The 22,872-nt window shown below is 40.7% G+C and overlaps 1 protein-coding gene across 12 annotated transcripts in view; it reads right to left on the reverse strand.

The window, feature by feature from the left end:
• The window catches only part of LCORL (ligand dependent nuclear receptor corepressor like), an 84,246-nt gene extending 79,212 nt beyond the window's left edge, over positions 1 to 5,034 (reverse strand). For all 12 annotated transcript variants that reach the window (XR_008576847.1, XR_008576845.1, XR_008576846.1 and 9 more), the window contains exon 1: positions 4,804 to 5,034. Coding sequence is in view for 8 of the 12 variants with exons in the window: in XM_054823847.1 (XP_054679822.1) it covers positions 4,804 to 4,951 (148 nt within the window). In the remaining 4 variants the exon portion in view is untranslated. The remainder of the gene's footprint in view (positions 1 to 4,803) is intronic.
• Between the last annotated feature and the right edge of the window lie 17,838 nt (positions 5,035 to 22,872).

The raw sequence follows: 22,872 nt of genomic DNA on the forward strand, positions 1-22,872 counted from the left end.
ACAAAAAAGTGACACTAACCTGCAGCAAAGTGCTTGCAGCCACAGTGAAAGTGAAAACACTTCTGTGACTAGTGGGAATAAAGATACAAAGTAGTTAATGAGGGAGTGTTGCAAGAATGGGGATAATATCAAATGCAGTAGCTACAAATCTTTTATTTGGGGGGGAATTCCTCTTCCTGGAAAGTGCACTTGAGAGATAGCTTGTTCAAAAATAGTAAGCTGGAGCAGAAGTTCAAATATTAAGAAAAAAAGTCTAGATCCGTCAGAACAGAATTAGATGCATCAATGTATCCTAGTTCAGAGGGGAAAAAAGTCTAAAAAATGTAACAAGAGTAAAGGAGTATTTGTATGCTAGATTTCACAAGCATACAAAAATGGATTTTCACTTTGATCAAATTTCAGTTTTCATAAGAAAGCAATACCAAGGCTATTTCTGTTCAGATGTGTGCCCTTGAGCTGCAGCAGAGGAACAGTAAAACTTCTACCCTTCCCCTCCACCCAATACCAATGTATTTTTTTAAGTAGTTGAGATAATATTTTAAACTTTCATTTTCACAATAAAAGATCAGTCAGAGTCTTTTATATTTGCACAATAGAATATAAGGCCCTAGCAAGAAGATTTCAACTTCCACAACTAGAGTTATCTGGCACTTTCCATTAAAAATCCTCAAGTTACTGCTCCAAACTTTACCCACAGGATACTGTGATAACATAGTAAAAAGCACCACCTCATGTCCAAGCTTTTTCTTGCACCCTGGCAATTACTAGGACTGTCCTCTGTGCCTATTCATGAAAGTTATGGGGACTCAATGTACTTGCCAAGACTCTACCTGTCAAGTTCAAATGAAATTGGTCAGTGGGGTCAATGACTGCTTGGAAAAAACTGCATAGATCCTGTTTCTTAAGGCTGACCACAGTATGAATCTACACTTTTATAGCTCCATACTACAAAAGCCTCTCAATCCAATGGAATGCATTTAACCAAGTCACATTACAAAGTTTTGATCAAAAAGCACCTAAGAGCAATTTTTAACCATTCCAGTATTCACCTCTATATTTCGCAATTTAAACCACCATGGAACTCAGTTGCTGGCTTAAGCTAGGTACTTCAACTCCGAGCTTTCCAGCAGTTTTCCATAAACACAGAATTTAGAATTAGGATATTTTGTTTGTTAGTTATGTCACAAAGACTGTACCTAGGACAAAACATATCAGTGAGTGCTGCTGTAAACAGTACTTCTTCACACATATTCTGCATGCTGTAAGAACACTAACAGAATCAAGATCTTCAGGTGCCTTCTAAAAGCATTAGTTTTGAACTGTGCTAGAATCATGCAAGAGTTAGGTACATCCATAAGCACAAGTCTAGGCATCTTAGGAATGTTAGTGCTCAACATAACGCACACAAAGATTACCATCTGAACAGCCATTTTGTACTGAACATCTACTTAGAATTTCTGTGAATATATTCCATTCATTTACAATGTGAAGTCTTTTGTACCTTCAAATATGTTTAGATACCAAATAAGAGAATTCTTAGTAATGTCAGTGAAATTTTATCACTGTTTTTCTTTTCAAATTCTTTAAGTGCTTAAACATTTTTGACCTGAACGTTTAAATCATATTCCGCAGGTCATGAATTAACATAATAGGCAGGCAAAACCCAAGCTTTTAATTCTAAAGCCCATGCAAATATTCAAGTCCACAACCAGGTTTTGACAAACAATTCAGCAATCAGCCCTTGGAACAGAGGTCCCTAACCATCACTGACCCTCAGGCAAACAGTACACTGCAGGCAACTACTATTTCTGTCTCACTGTTGCAGACATGAACAATCTGTTGACTATGAGCCTCAAGCTGGGCAATCACAATCTTGGAGGTATTATCTCTGGCTCAGTTTACCATTTCCATAAAGTAAATGGATGAGGAATCCTTTATAGATAAAGGATTTCAAAGTGATTATACTGCAGAAATGCAAATATCAAATCCAGTATCAATATGGTAAGTGACATAAGACATCAAAATAAAGTCAATCATCCAAAGGGTTTAGCAGAAACAGTATGACATGTTGAAGGACTCTCTACTTTCTTGCTTCATTCTCTGAACATAATGCATGATAAGTGATAGTCCACAGAACCATATCATCTTTCAACATTTTTTTTTTTTAAATTAAGTAGTACAGGTAGAATGATCTGAGTTTTCTGTTGGTGGTGGGGTTTTTTGTTTGTTTTAGGATAGCCAGTAAGCTTGTTCAAGAACTGGGGGGACTACTACTTTACCACATCATTTTCCTCACTTTGCTACAAACGTATGATTCTTGAGAAAGGTGGAAAAAGAAAAAATAAATTATGCCAAATCCATCATGTTTACCACTCCTCCCCCCACCATGTTGCTGTTTCAACCATCAGCCCAGATCTTCCAGTTAATACTAACTTTATTAGGCTCTTCAAATCCTTAGGAATACTTTGTTGAGTGAGAACAATTAGCCATTGTTACTTTGGAAGTTAATTTGAGCTAATGTAGGAGGTTACTTTACAGAAGTTAAAGCTACAAAATTTCAAGAGTGAAGAAAAAAAACCACCCCAACAACCCAAACCAGTTAAGTGTACTCTGCTGCCATTATCCTGACTACTCTTGCCATTTTGTTTACACTTTCTCTCAGATAAGGGCTGCTCAACAGGCACACTAAGTAACAGTTCTTAACCGAGATAGCTCTTGACTAACTACTAAACCATAACCAATGTCCTTCCTCCTTAGCAGTTGCTAATCATTTTGGGGCTCCCTTCTATTAACGGAATTTTGCATCATGAACACACAAAGAAATCATATCCTAAATAACTTTTATTCCAAGGAAAAGAAAACTGAGCATGAAGCAACACCACAGTGCATTCAGTGTAAAAATCTAAAGTAATTATGTTATGATTTTACACTTTGCAAATCTCAGTGAAAAAGCAATCTTCAAATTTGTTTTTTGGAAGTTGCCCAGACACAGCACATCTGCCCAGCACAGGATCCAACCTATGGTGAAATTTTGTCTTACACAGCATTCATTACATTTCTTTGCAGTTCTTGTCAGTGTTGGTCATGCCGTGCAATTGCGTTCCTTGAACACATCTGGCAGCAAACCATTACCACCCGTACGTCACTTCAGTCATTAATTGTCAAACAGACTTTTATGATTTTAAATTTAAAACTGAAATGCCATTAAATAACAGGTGACCAGAGAAGCAGCCACTTTTATATTGTGGGAGATCTCAGTCCATCAGATTGAACAGTTTATCACAGCATCTATACCAACGAACTAGCTCTCCCAATATATTCTAATTAAACTGCATTCCTTCCACAAGAAGCATTATTAACGTACTCATGTACGGAAATACATAAACATTGTTTTCCTAAAGAATATTATAACCTGAAGGATTAAAAAGACAGTGCAAGCATACACAGGTATCATAATATATACACAGGTGTTATAACAGGTGTTGAAAAGTGTTATTGGGACAACACGGCAAGAACAAGAAGCATGAAGAAGCTACCATGCTACTTAAAAATATGTAAATACCTCACAAATCCGGACAAAGCTAATCACCTTGCAATTATAAGTGTACCTACTTGTTAGATATTTACTTCTTTCTTTGATCTCGTCTCAAGCACACGCAGAAACACTGAATGAATTGCTGCTTACCCTCCCAGTTACATCTAGATGTGTTTCCACCGCTCAGCCATCAGGGAGGATCAGTACTGACACTAGCATACTACTTGAAGATCAAGGATTTTATCTATTTCCCTAAGAAGGGAAACGTCTGTTGAAACGACACAAATAAGCAGTTCCTGGCATCAAAGTGTTCACACAGCTTCCCCCCCCCCGTAAACCGGAGCGTCCCCCGCCTTGAGGCGGCAGCGGCACACGTAACAGATGCCAGCACTCAAAGCGGGCAGCCCGCCCGCAGGAAAGGGGCAGAGAAGCGAGGGCAGAGCGCGAGCCGTTAGCCCGGCAGGCCGCCGCGGCTCAGGTACCCGCCCGGGCGGAGCGGCTCCGTCCGTCTGTCCGTCCCCTCGGCAGGGCTCTCCCCGCGCGGGAACGCCGCCGAGGCGGCCGCCAGGGACCGTGCTCCCCCGCCCAGACACGCGGGGAAGTCACGTGACCTGGGGGGGAACCTCACGGCACGAGAGCCACCGGGGCAGCCCCGGGGACGGGGGGGGGGGGTGGAAGAACTGGGGGAGAACTGCCGTCGCCATGACAACTTCCAGGGGGGAGGGAAAACTTCAAATCCCAACCGTCAGTGCAGGAGCGGCTCCCTCTTAAAGGCGCACACACACACATACACAGGCGGGCTCCCTTCCCCCCCACCCCCCTCCGCCCCCCAGGCACTGGCGATGGAGGAGGAGAGGAGGAGAGGAGGGGGGCAGCCACCGGCACTCACCGCGCGAACGACGAGAAGCCGAGACAAAAGGACCCGAGCCGAGGAAGGGTCTCGGTCGGCGGCGAAGGGAGGGACCGAGCGGCCCCAACCGAAGCCGTACCACCCACCCTCTGCTGCCTGGAGGCGGCTTAGGACCTTCGCTCTCCCCCACAGACCCCGTCTCCGCTTCCGCCCTCCAAGAAAGCCGCTGGAGCCGCTCCTCCATCCCCGCTCCCCTCCTCCGCCCACCCGAGAGACCCAGGCTCAGGGCGCCTCGCCCGCTCCGCCCGCAGAGCCCCCGTCCGCCGACCCGTTCCCCTCAAGGACCCCGCTGCCCCCTCCCCCGCCCCTCGGTCCCCCCACTACGGCCGGGATGCCCCGCCGTCCCCCCCTCTCTTACCCACACAGTGCATGAGCCGGTGCCGCCAGGAGTCGAGTTCTCGGCGGACTCCCCTGCGCTCCGCCGTGCAGCGGGGGCTCCGGCACTGGGAGGCGGCGGCAGGAGGAGCGGGAGCCGCGGCGGCCATTCTGTCTGTTCCCTTTTCCATCTGCCTCTGACCTCACGCCCGCTCATTTACATACGAGCGCGCGCGCCACCCAGAAGAGCCGCGCGCTCCCCCGGCTCCTCTCCCTTGCCCCCCCCCTTGCCTTGTCGAGCGCGTGCCCGCGCGCCCCCCTCCCCGCCCCCCCCTCCCGCGCTCAGCATCCGGGGCGGGGAGCGCGCGCCGCCTGGCGGGGTGATTGACACGTGTCCTCGCCGCGGGCCCCCCGGGCTGCAGCCTTCCCCCGCAGGCAGCGGGCCGGTTCGGTAACCGGGCCGAAAACGGACAACCCCCCCCCGCCCGCCCTCTCTCCCCACCACCGCCCCGTTTCCCATCGATGTCCCCCTGGCCTACAAATCCCGCAGGGCAGCGCGCCACCTGCTCCAGCCCAGCCAGGGCAGGCAGCAGCAATGCACGCCGGGAGTTGTAGTTCTAGAAGGAGGGGGAATGGCACCCACCCCCGAAGCTTTCCCCACCGGGAAGGCACCCCGAACGGTCCTCCCAACGGCTCCGCGCTGCCTGAGCCCCAGCGCCGCCGGGCGACCCTCGCTCTACGCCTCCCAGCACCGCAGCTCGGTCGAAGGCGGCTCTGGGTTAAGAGGATTTCAAACACCAGCGCAGGTCTCGCCCTCATCCCACGGTCTGCCTGGCGTGCTGCGTGGAGCAGGGCTCGCTCACGGCCCACGGTCCCCCCGCAGCCGCTTCCACCTCCGTGCTCACACCCGACCCTCCGGGGCTGCTGCCCATCATGGCAGCCTGTTCCCCCTTCCATCCCTTATTCTACCACCGGCTCGGACGTGGCTGTCACACGAGGGAAGGCACATCGCTGTACCTTCCTAATTAGCTTGCCAAATTCACTCCGTAGGGAGATTTTCAAAGTTTTCTAAACTACTGCTCGGTTCAGCAGACTGTTTTTAACAGCTTTGCTTTCAGCCTACTTTTTAGAAGGGTGTTGATCACACGGAGTCGGACAGGGGGGTGAGCTGGGAGCCGGCATCACAAAACCACAGCATTATCTCCCACCCCCCCTTTGGAACAGACTGGCACGGAAACTAGAAGCAAGTCAGTTTAGTTCAGTATCTAGGAGCACGCCTGAGAAAGCTTACTATCAACCTAGGAATGACTTCAGAACTAAACTCATATTAAGATAACGGCAAGAAAGTTAACGCACAAACGTCAGATTGGATTACTTGGAGCATTTGACAGCCACTGGGACAGCCAGTTTCACTGCTCTGCACACACAGTAACCCTCACGCTGTACCTCTGGACTCCAGCACAAGACACATCCCTCAGCACCAGCCTAACGTGACAATTGCTACCCGTGCCTTGCAAGAGAGCAATTAGCAGTCTTGAATTCCCCAGAGAGAAAAATCAAAATCTCGCTGTTTTCTCAGATCCTGGTGCATCTTTGAGTGCCTCCTCCTCCCCCACGCTCCCCTCCTCTGAACAGTCTTTGTATGCAGCGTTACTTCTGTAAGAAATGGCATTTTCTGTGCCTATTTGCAGGTTGTGATAGAAAACAGCATTTAATAAGGCCATAGAAGAGACACCCTTGTTTCTCCCTTTCCTCCCCCACAAGGGTTGAATGAGCAATGCTGGAAAGAATCGTGTTACCCCTATCTAGACACATTTTTTTTTCTTGTGCTAGAGGATGAGCAGAGTTAATACCAGAGATACTGCATCAAAAGCTGCAGAGGGGCTTCAACTTGGAACAAAGAACGGGAAACCGTTCCCTACTCATTGATCCCTCTACCTATCTGCGTAGAGTGTCAGTGCAACCAAAAGCAGGGCTATTTGGGGACAGAGCCCTTACCGCCTTTCAGTGGAACATTTCAGGAGAATGACAAGACTGGAAGTGCAGGCGAAAAGGCAACCTATTGCTTCCTCCAGCTTTTCATCACAGCAGCCAGCATTACATAGCAAGCAGCAGCTTTGCAGTCTCCTGGCTTCCTTCTCCTTCACCTCAGATCTGTTGAGAGTACCTTGGTTCTCTCATTTGCACTGGACTTCCAACGAGCGACAAAAATTACCAGCCGTATCTCAGAGAAACAGCAAAAACCAAGGCAACTCCAGTAAGGTGTTGTCAAAGCCCACACAAACTAAAATGGAACCTTATTTGGATAGAATACATCTGTGTTGAACTAGTAATAACCTCCATTAAAAATATTTTTTTTGCCACAAAATAAGCTTTAAAAAAAACCCCCTGTTGTGCATTTGCTTCTCCTGAAAACCTTCCATGGTGGATATTTCCTTATGAACTTCTTAAAGATGTTCTTTTTTGTGGGTAAAGGACATATTCAGGGATTGTCTGTAGAGCACAGCCCTGAAGATCAGTTCTGCTTCCACTGGAATGAACAAAACTTTGGTAACAGATGACAGGCCACATCTTTTTTTGTAAAGAATTTTCATAAAAATAAAGTTTGTCTCTTCTGTAAAACAGCTAATCGAGCTTAATAAATTCAACACACAGGAATTTTAAACACTATTCATTTAACTGAATCCCTGAGGTTATCTGGCATGAATCGGTTTCGTAGGGACAAAAATGCCTCCTTGCATCTGAAGAGTTTTGAGTTGTCCATGATTACATAAAGAGTAGAGAAGAAACTACAACACCCCCCCCGGCCCTGTTTGTTCATTTGACACACTTTTTGTTGCAGTTTCAAGGTTCCTCCCATTCGAAAGACCTCTCCATGCATGAAAAAAAGAGAAGTAAATGTGGCTAACGAAGTTGGTGGGCGGATTTCAGGGAGCAGGAGGAGGGAAGGGGAAAGAAAGAATTTCAAACTGAATTTTTATAGTTGCCTGGATTTTGAACTCCTAAGGCTTCTGAAAATACTGCCTAGACATCAGAAATGCTGTAGAGACCAGGTTTTGAACCATTCCCTCCCTCTGAGATTTTTTTATTCTCCCAAACTTAAAACTGAACCAGGAAACCCAAGGATACTGCTCTGTCAAACCGTCAAGGGTGTTAGTTTTACATCAGCTGTACTGGTTTCTCTTCTCTATGAAAATGACTTTCCAGCCAAGAGGTCACTTCTAACGTGGGTTTGTACTTGATTTTACAGAAGTGATTTCACTTTTCTGAGCAACGGTTGGATCAAAACTCCAAGGCTGATGCAGAGCAGAAGCTGGAGCAGTGAGGGATAACTTCCATTTAGTTAATTTTAGCTGCCTATCCTAGCTAACTTTTATGGGATCAGAATCAGTTACTTTGAAATGGCTCTGGAGGCAAAGTCCAGTACAATTTTGTTTGAAGCTACAGGAATTATTACTGCAGCTCTTTCTGTGTGTTTCATCTCATACTAATTTTGGGGTAAAGAGAAATTAAAATAGTCACAGATGCTTACGGTTTGATACCACAACCCCATCAAAATCTGACATTTTGAATTAATTTTTTTTTGAACAGACATTGGGGAGATTTAACTATCTTATTGAAACATCACAAAATTGTTCATCACCAAAACCTCTTTATAATTAATCCCCAAAGGTGAAATTCACTCCTGTGCAGACAGCTTTGCATGGCTCTTTGTCACATAAGCACTGCTTTGTGGAAACTGGGGGTAAGGATGAAGTGTAATTAAAACAGTCTAACTCGAACAGTCAAAACCCTGTAGTAAGCCTTTTACAGATGCTCTCTTGAAGTGAATACATCCTGAAGTGGTGAGCTCCCTGTCTCACATGAATGCAATTTGTAAACCTGGAAATTGTCAGTGTTCTTGGTAAAACAGAAAGAGTTAAATGATGGCTTGTGTGATAGCTTTATGAATGAGTATTGCAGAAAATCATTCATACTTGAAAGATATACCACAGCAGAAAATAGAAGGGTAAAAAAACCCCAACAAAACAACAGACTAGAGGAGATTTCACCATAAACACTAACATGATCATTCTGATACAGGATCTAGCCAAATTGAGTAAGAATTATTTAGTAATCAGTGTGAATATTAGACTGCCAATACATGACTACTTAAACCTATTTGCAATACCTGTTATCAAACAGTTTAGCACATTATAAACAATTCAGAGATGCTCATAAGATATACTACTTTCTTTTGCAGTGTCAGATGTAGGAAAAAATGTCATTTTAAGCAATCAATTATATAGGCCATTTTCCCATTTTTTGTTAAATTCTCATTTTTTCCCCACTGATCATTGAGGACTTAATCTTAAAAAATGCTAGGCAACTTAGCACATAGCTTCCATAGGAGAAGTTCTGAGAAGCAAACCCTCCAGTTCCGTTCAGCGATCTGCATATGCTTGTTATTCACGCTTTGAAGGCAGAATCCCTGTGGTCACTCTTAAAGGCACATTCATACAAAGTATTTAAGTTGCTCTAGAGTTGCCTGCATAAAGCGGAGTTCAAAGTCAGGAGCTGGAAAAGTACACCTGTTCAAAAGCAACAGGATTTTCAGGCACAATCTCATCCTTAGATTCAGGCTGTGATGAGTGGACAGCCAGCACAGATTTTGTGCTGGTTTTGTGAGAGTCTGGCAAGATGCAAAAGAGTGCAATCTCATCAGCTAGAATAGTGTGGATTTCAGAGATTTAAATTGATACACTGTACTGTAAAACGCTGTGGCTGAATAGCTTGGCAACCTCCAGAAGAGAGGTAAGCACAGACAGCTAGGGAGAGATAATTATTTTGCTACTGCAGCTGGATTTGTATGGTTTGAGGTGTTACTGCTCCACCTACTATTTCACCTACTGCCAGCAGATACCTCCACTATTCCAAGTTTGATATACAGCCTATTCTTTTTCCTCCAGTGGAGGAGGAAGGTAACCTCTAGCAGAAGCTGGACCAGCAGCTGTAGTGCGGTACAGGAAGAATGCTGTGAGAGAGGGGCTGTCCCATTACCCACCTCTGCCCTGCCTGCGGTAGCAAGCAATGCAACCCAGCTGAAAAGATTATACCTAATCAAATAGTTTAGACTTTGAATTTTCATAACAACCTCAATCAGTGTGATGTTACACAAAAATATCTTTAAAAAACAGAATTATTTTAAAAATGGCTAAAATCCTTCATGGTTAGTTGCAGACATCTGGGTTACAGGCTCTGTGAGCCTTGAAACTTAAACCCAAAACATTTCCTTGCGTTGTCATCAGTTCTAGTAGGGAAAATGAAAGCTCAAACTCTAATAAGAACAATTGTAGAAGGTTCCATTTCACACACAGGTGAAAGAATTGTCTTTCTAACAGGGCAGACAAGTCGGGCAACTTCAGGTCTACTCACTGGCTTTTGGATCACTGGGAAGAAGATCTGCAAACGTTCCAGGCTCCTGAGTTTTAGGCCTTTTATCTCCTTGTGCTCCTATAAAATTCAAATATTTTACAAATGGTGATGTGTGAAGAGGCTATAATTTAATACCAAATATCTTACAGAGGAAGAAAGAAATGGCACTTGTTTACATCTGAAATCTCGGGGTATAATATTTGTTGTTCGGTGACTGCGTCTTTCAGCAATATATGCAATGACAGGCACTGCTGTCTCTTAATTACAGGGTCTACGCTTGTGGATTTCATCAGCATTAGTTGATATCACTGTCTTTCAACATACGTGCACAACTGTATCTATGCACAGGTTAACAGAGAGCTAGCCAAGGTGAATTTCTAAGTGTACAATATCATTTTTTAGCCAAAACCTGCTCCTTGAATCTCTACCTAGAGAAAAGTACTGGGAAATTGATGAAGTGAAGCAGCTTTCCTCAAGAAGAAAGGCAGCACTAAGCCAATCAAGTCAGTGCTATATTTGTGCCCGTTATTGACCTAACTTTAAGTACATGAAACATGATTATTGCAGGCAGATGACCATTTTCCACAAACATCTTTATCCCTTGGATAGGAAGGTAAAAAATGGGGAAATGCTTCTTATCATATGTTCTAGCAGTAGTGCTCTTAAAGCTGTGAGAATCTAAACAGGTAAAACAAAGTTGAGCGGATGTTTTCTTATCAGACCATCTAATTAACTTAGCAAAAAGCAGCCAAGCTTTCAAGAACACCAATATTCTTCATGTCCTGTCTACTGTAACTATACTAGCTGATTTAATAGAGATGTCACTTCCGTGTATCAAACTAGCCTTGTTTGTAACAAGCAAGCATTGTAATAAAACTCTACAGTAAACGTTTATTAAATAGATACACTGGGTTTTACGTGGGTAACTAAAACATGAATAGAGCTTTCAGATTATACCATTTTAGAATCCACAGTGAAATTTTCATAGGTTATTTCCAGTTCTTTGTTTATCACTCCTCTTTAGAGGCTAAGGGTCTGGTCTTACTGTGGCCAAAGGGCCATGGTCTCATCACACACATCTGCTACGCAAGAGCACATGTGTATGAAGGCTGCATTAAGTTTAGACAAACCCCTAGAACTAGAAAAAAAAAAAACAACCCAATCACACAACTTTTATGGTGAGCTGAGCACATTTGATCAGAGTGGAATTCAAAATGTTACTTTATAGAATCATTCCTCAAAGCAGAGCTACATTTCAGCGCACAGTAAGATAGAAAAAATAGGGGTTTAAACAATACAGGCTTGTAAGGTGATATCACATGCTAATATGCAAACTACAGGAAAAACTCTATGGTTTTATCTGATAAAAAACAATTAGAATACTTTACAACTATAAATATAGCAACTTTTGTTCAGTACAATTTAAAAACATTTATTATTCTTAAAGTGTTCTTTTGAGGATGATATATCCTATGTTCCGATACTAGCCTGGCAGAAAAAAGGTGTGTAAGTGAAAGGAGCCAGCTTGAAATGCCAAAAAATAACAAATTAGTCTTCTATAGATTAGACTGCTGTTTTAACATGTCATTATTTGACTATTAAAATTAAATTTAGAGGGAAGGTAAAATCCAATATATACTCCTAAGTGATGTCTCCATAGCACTATCTATCAAACATGGCTGGGTTTTCCTTCCATTTAAACTGTTATCCTATGTTCCACATAGCTGAGTAATGTCACTCACTCTCTCTAAAGTTTCCCAAGTGGCCAAGTAATTTAAGTATGCCATCACCAGAGCAACTCTGCAGCTGAAAATATACTGCTATTAAACCCAGAGAGAATAGATCACTAATTGCAGCTTAATATTAGAGATAGACATGAAATACTGAGCCAGCCATCAGAGCATGCGCTGGTAATCCAAACTTAGGCTATTATTGAAAAGACAAAGAACTGTTTACTGTCTTTGTGAATGACTTTTACAATTACACTAAGTCCTCACTGAAGCTGAGTAATACAGGGGCTGCTAGTTCTGCTGCAGACCATAGGTTAATTATCATTTAAGCTAAGGAGGAATTTTTATCCCCCCAATGCTTCTCCTCCTTGTGTGGAACATCACACTGAGTGGGTTTACCTGGATGACAGTAGCGCCAAGAGAGCATGTGACAAGATACAGCACACAGGGAGTATCAGAGGACGTGGTTCCTTCTCCCAGAAGGATTGCAATCTAAATAGAGGGAAGAGAGTATTGCACACAAGCTGGCTGCTCCAATAGAGTCATTGCCCGGGGAGCAGAGTGTAGGGTACCACTGCCTAGGTCTCCAGCACACGCCCCAGGAGTGGATGTGTGTGATTCTGGGAGGAGGAAGGTGTTTTTACTGTAGAAATTCATATTTTGCAGTCCTTTGCAACTGTTTCCAGCTGTGGTTTCCAGCATAGGCTAGAATTTTATAGCCAATCTAACCAGCTTCCAGCATGGGAGGTGGTAGGAAATGACACTGAATGGCTCATTGGTCACTTGAGTAAAGCAGTTTATTTCCTGTAACATCACTTGCAGAGTTATTGCCTCCTGAAGTAGAGCTCTTCATGGTTTGATTTAGAACAACTATTTTTATTACATCTTTAAGCTTTATTTTATCAATTTTAGGTATAACCTTTCTTTTAGCTGAATTGTCTGTGGTTTAGGTTATGTTATCTTCTGAATCCCCCACTTAACACCCTTCTCACTCTTTTCCCACCAATTCCATCCCTTTCATTTTCAAATTAAATATCTTGAATTGAAAAAAAGTAGAAGAAAAAGAAAGGAGGAATACTGTGGATGAAATTCAGCATTTGTTTAGAAAAATAAACAGAAAGCAACATGATTTCTCAGACCCAAAATAATTTGAAAATAAGGACCTGGTTATTCTTGAAATGCAACTATTTCACTAGCTAGATCAGTGCCGTGGGGTTTAGTTTGCTATGGCTTTATATTGCTTCACATAACTGCATTCTTGAAATGTTTGGGGGTTTTTCAGTTGGTTCTCAATAGGTATCTTTTCATGTGGTTTTAATCAATCTCAGTAGTGCTGCAAAAGGGCTGAAAATAACATTTCTATTTTGCAAAGGCAGTTAATTCAACATAACCAAGATATTTTCTTATTGTACCTTTTTTCATACTTAGATTTTAAAATCAAATGCATGGAATGATTTTTTTTTCATGTTATTTCTCAAGTAGCTTTTTATAAACTTGATTTTATGATTTTCTTACATTGTCTGACCATTTCACATTAATTTTTAAAGCTTGTTTTTGTATTAGGTTAATTCAAACAAGTTAACAGAACAATTATAGATTCACATTAAGTATTCCTTTTTGGGACTACATGAAGTAATCCCCTCAGCTAATAGAAAAATGAAGTCAGAGTAGGCTGAATATGACAGACTGAACAGTTCTTCATTGGATTCCTGCTGAGAAAAGCAGACAGCGGAGTAGATTTACTGCAGATCATCGTAAGAAAAAGTGTAACATTGCTGTTGTCCTTTCCTGTAATTTGATCATCCCTGGAAAGGTCTTTTTCATTCCAAGTATTCATGGGTGCAGATGCAATCAGAATTAATCTTTTCCTTCTCTATCTTAAGCAAGTCCACTTCCCCTAAAACACCAAACCTTTGCTTCTTCCCTTTCCTCCTCTTGTTTAAAATGCGTTAAAGTTCCTACCATTTGCCTTGACGGATGTTTTCACAGCTAGATATCTATATTCCCTGGCAAAGCCTCCCCACAGTGCAGAGCAAGATGGTCAAGAAGCTCGTGTGGATCTAAAAGGGCTATAACCACTTCAGAGCAATGCTGGGATCCTGCTCCTTCAAATTTGGGCACAGTGCCACAGTGATTCAGATATATTCCTTCTCCATCCAGTCTCTCTATTGTATTACTTTCCATTGTGCAATTTTTCTTGCCTTTCTGCTTAGGGTTGAATCAAGGTATGTTTTCAACCTTTTCTGCACTATTATGTATGTAATTTCTTTCAAAGCGAAGCCAAGAGGCTCCTGCCTTCATTGATTCTACAGTCTTGAGCTTAAAGAAATAACCAAATTTGTAATATGAGTGTGAGAGCTGGCAATGTTTTGTTCTTTAAGGTAGGGGCTCTATCTTAACTGTAGTGTTTTACTATTAAAAACAAAAAATTAACCATAGACTTAAGCGTTACACAAATATTTTTACAAGCCAAGGCTGTACCACCGCTTCATCAGTTTTGGTTGACAAGGTTTCATGCTGAGTACTTTTCATACCCTTGTAACAAGCCCTCTCCATTTAGATTATTTCTCATATTCTTAGGCTTTTAGGCATTCTCACAATCAGCTTTTCTCAACATTTATGAACCAGGTGTTACTGCCATAAAATAGATTCCAGTGTGATTCAACTCATCATTCAGACTGGAGAATCAAAGGAGGTGCTAGGAATGACTTAAACCAACAGCATCAGTTGCTGATGATCAAAGTGGGCTCTAATCTTTGATTATTATATCTACAGGACTATGAAACGGGCATAGATTTAGCTACAAACTCATTGTAGAAAGCAAATAAGCTTTTAAAATCCAAAGCAATTTTTATCTTGATTTTGATCTTTTTAAAATATTGTTTTTATTTTCAAGATGGCAAATCTCTAGGAATGCTGTCTCTGGTCCTCAGATTCAAAAAAGCTCTAAGAGGTCATACGCTGCCACTAGTAATTCAGCTATTTCAATCTGGAATTCTTTTAGAACTCAAGTGAATACTCAAATCTCGGTGATTTATTTTTAGTGTTTATTTTAGCAGCTTGTTCCACAGCTCTTGCATAGCCACTTTGATTTCAGACAACTCCTCTGCCAAGTTCCCTCCTCCCAGAAATAAAGGGTTCAGCATAAGGATCTCCCTAGCTTCTCCCACCTCCAACACTGATGCAAAGAACTCATTAAGCTCCTCAGCAGTGGCCTTGTCCCCTGTGAGTGCTCCTTTTATACATGGAGCGCTACTTCTAAAATAAATCTCAGCTCCATCTCCACACTGACCTTGTACAACTGTTTTGCATGTTTATTGGCAACATATTATTGGAAATAGCATCTTTTCACTGCTAGGATCAATATCTTATCAGTGAAAATAATATATTTGAAAACATATTGCATTTCCGTTGTAGAAAAGGAAAGAATAGGAAGTGCATACTAGCTGGAATATAAATAGAGTCTAAGTGACAGAATTTTCACTGTACTTTCAGGGGTATTAGGACTTTTAGTGTTTGGTGTAGCCTTACCAGGTGTGACCTGCAAGACAGGAGCTTGGTCTGCTGCTAGGGAATGCCTCTGAAGCTCTGTGTAGATCTGGAGGTTGCTAGACAGGAGCTTGTGCATATGTGAAAAATTATTTATTTCCCCAAAACTACCCAGTGACCTAGCAAAGAACTCGGCCTGTCAGGTAGCAACCAGACAAGGTCAGCACAACTTGCTATGATGCACAAGTAACTTTACGTGTAGAGTGCTACGTAAGTGTACACATTCACCAGCGCAGAATCCCCACTCCCTGGTATTCTAGTGCTTATTAGATTTCCCTTATCACAGTTATCATGTTTTCACCCTGGTTATCATCATCCTCCCCATAAAGGGTCCCTGGCTAGATATGTCAGAGCTTCAACAGGATTTGCACACCCCAGCCCTGGAAGTGTTGTGCAAGTAGTAACTCAAACTCCTCTCCCCTTATTTTCATATGCGGGCAATTGGGTTAAGCATAGGGAAAACTGATAAAACGTTATCTCCCAAGCATTTACGCTAATTCTGTGCCCAGTGAGGGGATAACAGTAATAAGTTTCCTACCTTTGTGCAATTACAAAACATTTTTCAAATTTAACCAAACATTCTAATTCTAATCTTGCTGTTTCTTGTCTCTGCAGAGCTAAATGCAGTCACAGCATTCTGTTTTTTTCCTATGACATGCATTCTCCTCTTATTCTCAGCTGCTCAAAGCATTTGGTTAAAACAGCCATACTTTCTCTTGTTAAAGATACCTAAGAGCACTGTGCTCAATGTTTAAAGAGCTCCATGTGTACCCAATTATAAAAGCAATTAATTTAGTCAAAGACTAGATTAACTGCCATCTGTGGCCTGATTGTTTGTTAAATTTGAGTACTTCTGATCAAAATTGTCATAAACAAAGTCTTATACAGCATGTGACTCAGTGACAAATCAATGTTGCCCAAGGACATCTTGATATGAAGAGACTTCAATGTTAATTTTAAATATTATTATTATACTGCTTCTATCACCGATTTGTACAGCGTATATTATTTGGGATGAATTTTATTTGTTTCACAGAAGTGAAACCCTGGAGTTTTCTAAAAAAATAACAGTGCGGCTGTTAGTGATGTAATAGATGATACGAGAACCATGTCTAGGATAAGATGATAAACATATGCTCAGTAGAGGACAAAAAGCCGAGGTGAAGGTATGAAACAAAACCGAGCTGGAGAAACAGCTGAAGCAGAAGCTTGAACTAAGATGAGCCCTCATGATAGGACCCTACGTGGATATACAGCTAGTCACCAATAGGCAATGCGACTATTTAGCTAATCTGTACAAAGTGGACAGCTGTAAAAAGAAAGAGCACGTGAGCCAGCAGACAAGCCCTCCATGATATGATAGCTTATCAGGCTCTTCTCAGTACTGAGAGATGTCTGTTCTAACTTCCTAGGGCAGAAGATAATGTGTTTTGCATCTTCCATGATCTGGGTGAACATCATAGACTATTTTGAAAGGAAAACGACCAAATAGCAGAGCTGCTCTTTCCCCTCCTACCCCCATACCCCAGCCTTTGTTAAAAGTGCATGAGGGCAGCATTTCAGGAACATCATGACTCTCAGACCAAAAATACTTGATGGATATGATCAACATCTGCCAGATTTTTCAGATAGTCCTCAAAATTGTATTTTTAAATAAGTAAACAATGGCAATTTTCTTTTAAGAAATACACTTCACTATGAAATATGTTGATTTATATTTTAGAGTCATGTTTATTAAGTGGATGAGAGGAAAAACATCAGGTTTGATATGGTGCCTCAGAAATATTTTGAGTATAATAATAAGCCTCTCATAAGTGAGAGAGGAAGCAAAGAGGTATTTCTACATTTCAGTCACAAAGCAAGCTATATTGTAGAGTTCAATTTTATTTTATTTTTTTATGATCCTTGCTGACCTGTTTTCTAGATTTTCAATGCACTTAAAAAGGAAGAATAAAAACAGGCAGCAGAATTAAAAAAAAAAAAAATCCCAACATTGAGATACCGGAAGTAAAATTACTTCAGTTAAGGGATACTCATTACTTCCCTGCTACAATAGAACTGTCTGAATCACATTAGCCTTTCTAGAGGAACTCACTGGGGCTGTGATATTGTCCCTGGATTTTTTTTGACCATTGTTGCCTAGAATATGGTTCCCCATTTTGTAGGAAATGCCTATGTTTCTTTTTTCCTACAAATGTTTAGTCTTCCACTTGGTTATACTGTGATCTACATTTTATTTAATAAGCTTGGTGCAATGCAATAAGTTCTTTCTCACTGCTCTCGACAAATGCAACAATTTTTGCATCAGATGCAAGTTTTCATCTTTGGGATTTTCTGTTTACTTTCAAATCATTAAAGAAACTTTAAAAAATTGATTGCTATTTTGAAGTTATCAAATATTGTCAGAGCTCTCTGTCAACCTTTACTCAGGTCCACTAAACAAAATTATCCAGTAAAAATTCCCTATTAACTACTACATTGTCAGAAGCTTCACATCTTCAAATGAGGATTACAAATATTGTGCTGTATTTCTAATAAAATAGTGTCACTCAAGACAAAGTTAAATACTAAAGTACAGAATGTCACAATTTATAATTTTTTCTCTCCTTATTTCAACAGTCAGTAACTATATATGTGGTTTAATGTAGAGAGAATGGTAATTAAGTAGAGCATTAAATAATTTCCAAAATCTAAAAGACAGGTAAAAAATGCTTTAGTGTAAAACACATGAAATTTCACTCACCACTGAAAGCCTGGGCTTCTGGACTTAATAATACTATGAGGTAAATAAATTCAATATCTGTTAAGACCTTCTCCCCTTTATTTCATCTCTCACTTGCCAAAAACTTTTGATATACTTGAGATGTTTAAGGCATCACATCTAATTTGATTTTGTTTTTCTCTTGTACGCTTCACAGTGACCTTTCATACAGTGTCTGATGCAACTGTTCTAGCCAACATGGGAATTGGCTGTACCATCTACAGATAGAATTTACTCTTGGAAGCACAGCTGTGCACCTACTAGAAGCAGAAAAGATGATGTAGTAGATCTATCTAAAGATACAAACTTAAGTGATGGCAGTGATTCTAGACGTGGGAAAATGCTTACCCTTTTGGTCATCCGGAGTGACAATTCCTCTTAGTTACAGAGATATTCGGTCAAGCAATAACATGCCTTGGAGCAGGGAAATGCATTTAAAACAAGTCTTCCGGAGCCAATATGCGTCCTTAAAATGCTGATTTGTAATATAAAAGACAAACAAACAAACAAACCTTAAAGGTGAAGAATTAGTTCAACTCCATGTAGAATCTGGATGACCTGCAACAGATTTTTCTCTCTCAGAAACAAAGCCATATATATACACACATACACACACAAATCCCTATGTACATACACATAAACCAGTAACAATCCCTCATTATGCAAGCAAAGCTCAGTATGAAAATGAAAGTCAAAAGAAAGGACTATTGAAACATATTATTAAAATTTTTTTTTTCTCCTTCACATTGCTGCTTCTAAATATGACAAAATTAGAGAGACAGGTGAGTATGGTCTTACCAATTCAGCAAAGGCAAATAAAGAAAGGGTCATTATAACAATTTTTTTTCTACTGTATATTGAGAACAAATTTTGCTTCTTTTATAAATGACAGGCAAGAGCAGCTAGAGGAAAAGGTTATAAGGAAACCCTCTTGGTACAAGCTACACAAACCTCCAAGCTACATAAGTTTTTTTAGGTTTCATTTTAGTGAGCTTTTCATTTCATTTTGATATAGCTTGCTTGAGAAATGATGACTTAGAGATCAACTTTCCTCAAAATATTAAGTGATCTGGCAGTCATCTTGCTTGTCTCCATGAGGAGGATCCTGGAGTTTACAGAATGGTTGTCTGAGGATCTGCTAACTTGCCTCTAACATAACCAATGCTCCTATCTCCATCACATACTGTGGGCTTGGTAGGCAATATCAGCAATTTTTATTTTTTTTAAACAACCCCAAAACAGAATAAAAACACTTTAATATGCCATCTTCAGAAGAATCAGGCCAAAGGACAAAAATATTCAAATACTCACCCAGTACAAGCACTGAATAATGCAAACCGTAAGCTAATCACTCCCCAAATGGGGGCTATACATCAGCCAATTTTTTTTTTCTTTCTTCCTAAAAGAGATACATTTCAGATTCAAAAGTCAGACAGAAAGGTTATTTTTGCCTAACCTGATCACCCAAGCTTAGAGTTATAACCAGTCCTATTGTGATAGTCAAGTGAACTTTTTATACACAGTTTACTCTATGTTATGTTTTGTTAACAAATCCACGACTGGACACAGAGAGAAGAGCTGCCTATCTGTACTGCTCTGGCTGTTGCACTCTAGTCAGGTGAAGTGCATGGGGGAGAGGGAGGTAGATCCCCTGTGAGTAGTTAACCACATTCACCTGGGAGAAGGTTTAGGAGTGAAACAATAGGATCATTACAATAAGTGATCTCTTTACTACATGATGAGAAAAAAAATCTTGCCTTTTTAGGAGGTGTGAGAAAGAGCCTAAGGAAAAGGATATAGTGAATTTGCAACAGGAAACAAATTTGTAAAAGAGTTACGGTTAAATTACAGTAGCGTGAACACTCAAAGGGTTAAGTCTCAGATGGAATAGAAAGAAGTTGGCTTTCTTGAGAAGATTATGCAGAGTGCGTTCAGTTTGGGAAAGGTCCAGGTAAGAAAAACGGGCTGCAAAGAAGGTCATAGCCTCTAGGGGCTCAGTAGGTAGGGGACAGATTTGTTCTCAAGCCATTTTTTAAGCATATGTCTCAATGTTTCTGACTTTGTTCTAGTTACAGGATTAGTTTGTTCTACTATGTTATTATTTGTCTAATGGAACCTCTTTTTAGGGATTATAAATCTATAGCATCTTTGGGTGAACTTGTCTTTAATAAAGGTGAAACTGGGCTAACGTCAAGCTTCTGGCTGAATTTGGGTTCTTTTTTGAGTAAGTTTAGGCCTTGATCCTGCGGGAAATTTTATGTGAACAAGTAAGTGTTTGCTCTTATAGCAATCTTCCAAAAATTTCATCCTAGCTTACCTGATTGCAAATAAATGGAGAGAGATATATAGCTATATATATATACATGTTCTTGTTTCATTACTCAGATCTATATCTGCAAAATAATTATTTCCTTTGTCATCCTGTAGGCATTTTTGTCACCCTTTCACAGGTGAATTTTTAGTAAAGTTTAGCTTAAAATATGTAAGACTGAGGCTATGTATGGTATCTTTTGTTCTGGAGAAAAGAGTAACACCAAACCTGAAATATAATCTGCACAGAGATGGTTTTCCTACCCCTGAAATGAAATGCAGTGAGTATTTAACAACCTGAACAACACTTTCAGAGAATGAAGATCAAACTGTGGACTAATAGCTGCCCTTGCTGATGTTATAACTGCATCTGGCTCGATTCTGGTGTTAGCAGAATAAACTGCATTTACTGAAACCTGGGAGTTTTTTCAGAATAGCTAACTATTGTTTCAACTTTGTATGAAGTATGTTGGAGAAAATTTAGTAAACACAAAGGTGTGGAAGGGCTTTTGTATGAATTCAGTGAACTTAAAATATTCTGTGCTGCATGATCATTTTCAAGAATAAATATGTTGTTTACAATAATCAATAGGATTATACTGACTCTAGCTCATGTTTTCTCATTTTGATTTTTTCATTTGATTTAATCATGTCAACTTTATGTATTTCTCATTCTTTAAAAGTTAACATTTTAATTAAAATGCACTGAAATTATTTCTTTGTAAATATTTACTCAGAAAGATGCTGCACCAGTGTGAGGGACAGGAAACAGCTCTCTGCCATATACACTGAACAGTTATGGTTGGAATTACTGCAAACATAACAACTGTTTGTATTTAGCAATAGAAGTAAGAAATGGCACAAATTATTATAATATGAAGAAAAACAAAAAACAAAGGGGAAGGGAAGAAATATTTTTCCTCTCCAGAAATAGTCTATTGCTTAGAAACATATCAATCTCAAATGACAAAAATCAAACAGGTTTCTAAATAAAGGTCAAACTGGTATGACAGCATTAAGAAAGCCAACAAAACTAGCATGAACAGAATTTACTCAGCTTCATTCCCCTTCCTTTAATCTGAATACTTTCCTTCTCTGTTTCTGTATAGAAGTATAAAGTGTAAAGATATAGTTATCGGTTATACCAGTGTATGGCTGTAATTCAGGAAAGCACTTAAGCAGGTGATTAACTTCAAGCATCCACTTACCCACTTTCCTAATTATGAACTTAAGCGCATACCAAAAGTTCTTTCCTGGATTGTTTTTCATGCTATGCCTGTTGACTGCAGCAAAGCACAGAGCTATCTGAGCTAGTTTGAAAGCAGCTTGCTCAGGGGCTGGAAACAGCCTATAACCACAGCTGCCTGGCGCTCAGGGTGATTTCACTGACTTGCTTCCAGTGCTCAAGCTGCCTTGGTAAAGACTGTTAAGTTACGCAGCTTGCAGTATATGTACGCTTCCTTCTGTTAGTCTGCTCTAGTTTCTGCAGAGCAGTTGCCTCTCTCTATTTTCCCAAGGTCCTGCTATTTCTTTTGTAGGGAATGTACTAATAGACCTCAGAATCAGAGGAATTAGATAGTAGCTCGAATAAAGGGCTTATGATCCAAAAAGACCTTGCTCGGTAGCAGCTTCATTCTAGATGCACTTGAATGTTTTTGTTTCTTTGCCTTTAAAGGTGCAAATGTGTCTAGACTTTTTTTTCTGTGCACGTCCAAGGCTGCTTTGAGCTTGTCTATGTTCTACCTCAGTCTGGCAGGAATCTGGGAACTGTTTCTCTACCAAATCCTCTAAGCAGCTTGATCTGGGAGGCATTCTCAGAGCATACCTAATACTTACTACAGGATTAGGGCCCTGGGAAAATGCAGTGGTAATATTTTTTTGAAACCAATGCTGGGGATCACTCTCTGTAATGGCAGCTACAACTGCCTGCAGACTGTTACCAAGTATTGCCCTCTTTAACAGAAAGGTAGAGTTGAGCTCTCTCTTTCCTATCCGATTTATCACAAATTCCTTTCTGCATGATGTCACAGTGTCAGTAGGATGGATAGAGAGCACCTTTTCCCCAAATTACCCACAGGTTTGTGGTTATAGATATTTCTTGAGAGGGAGAGGTTTAAATCCCTACAGATGAAGCCAAGAGTGGAGTCTCGATCACCTTGTTGGTTTTCTTATTTAAGAGGTGAAGATGCATTGACAGGAAGGATTTGTCAGAGATAACCTGGAAGCTTAAGTCCCAAGGATGGCTTATCACTGGATATTTTGGGAAACTCATAGAGTTAGAAGGTGAACCATTGGCAAGGGAGGACGTGATGTTCCACTGAATGATTACATACCTCATAAGAAGAGA

Source organism: Grus americana, chromosome 4 (genome assembly GCF_028858705.1).
Source record: "Grus americana isolate bGruAme1 chromosome 4, bGruAme1.mat, whole genome shotgun sequence".
Classification (NCBI taxonomy): Eukaryota; Metazoa; Chordata; class Aves; order Gruiformes; family Gruidae; genus Grus; species Grus americana.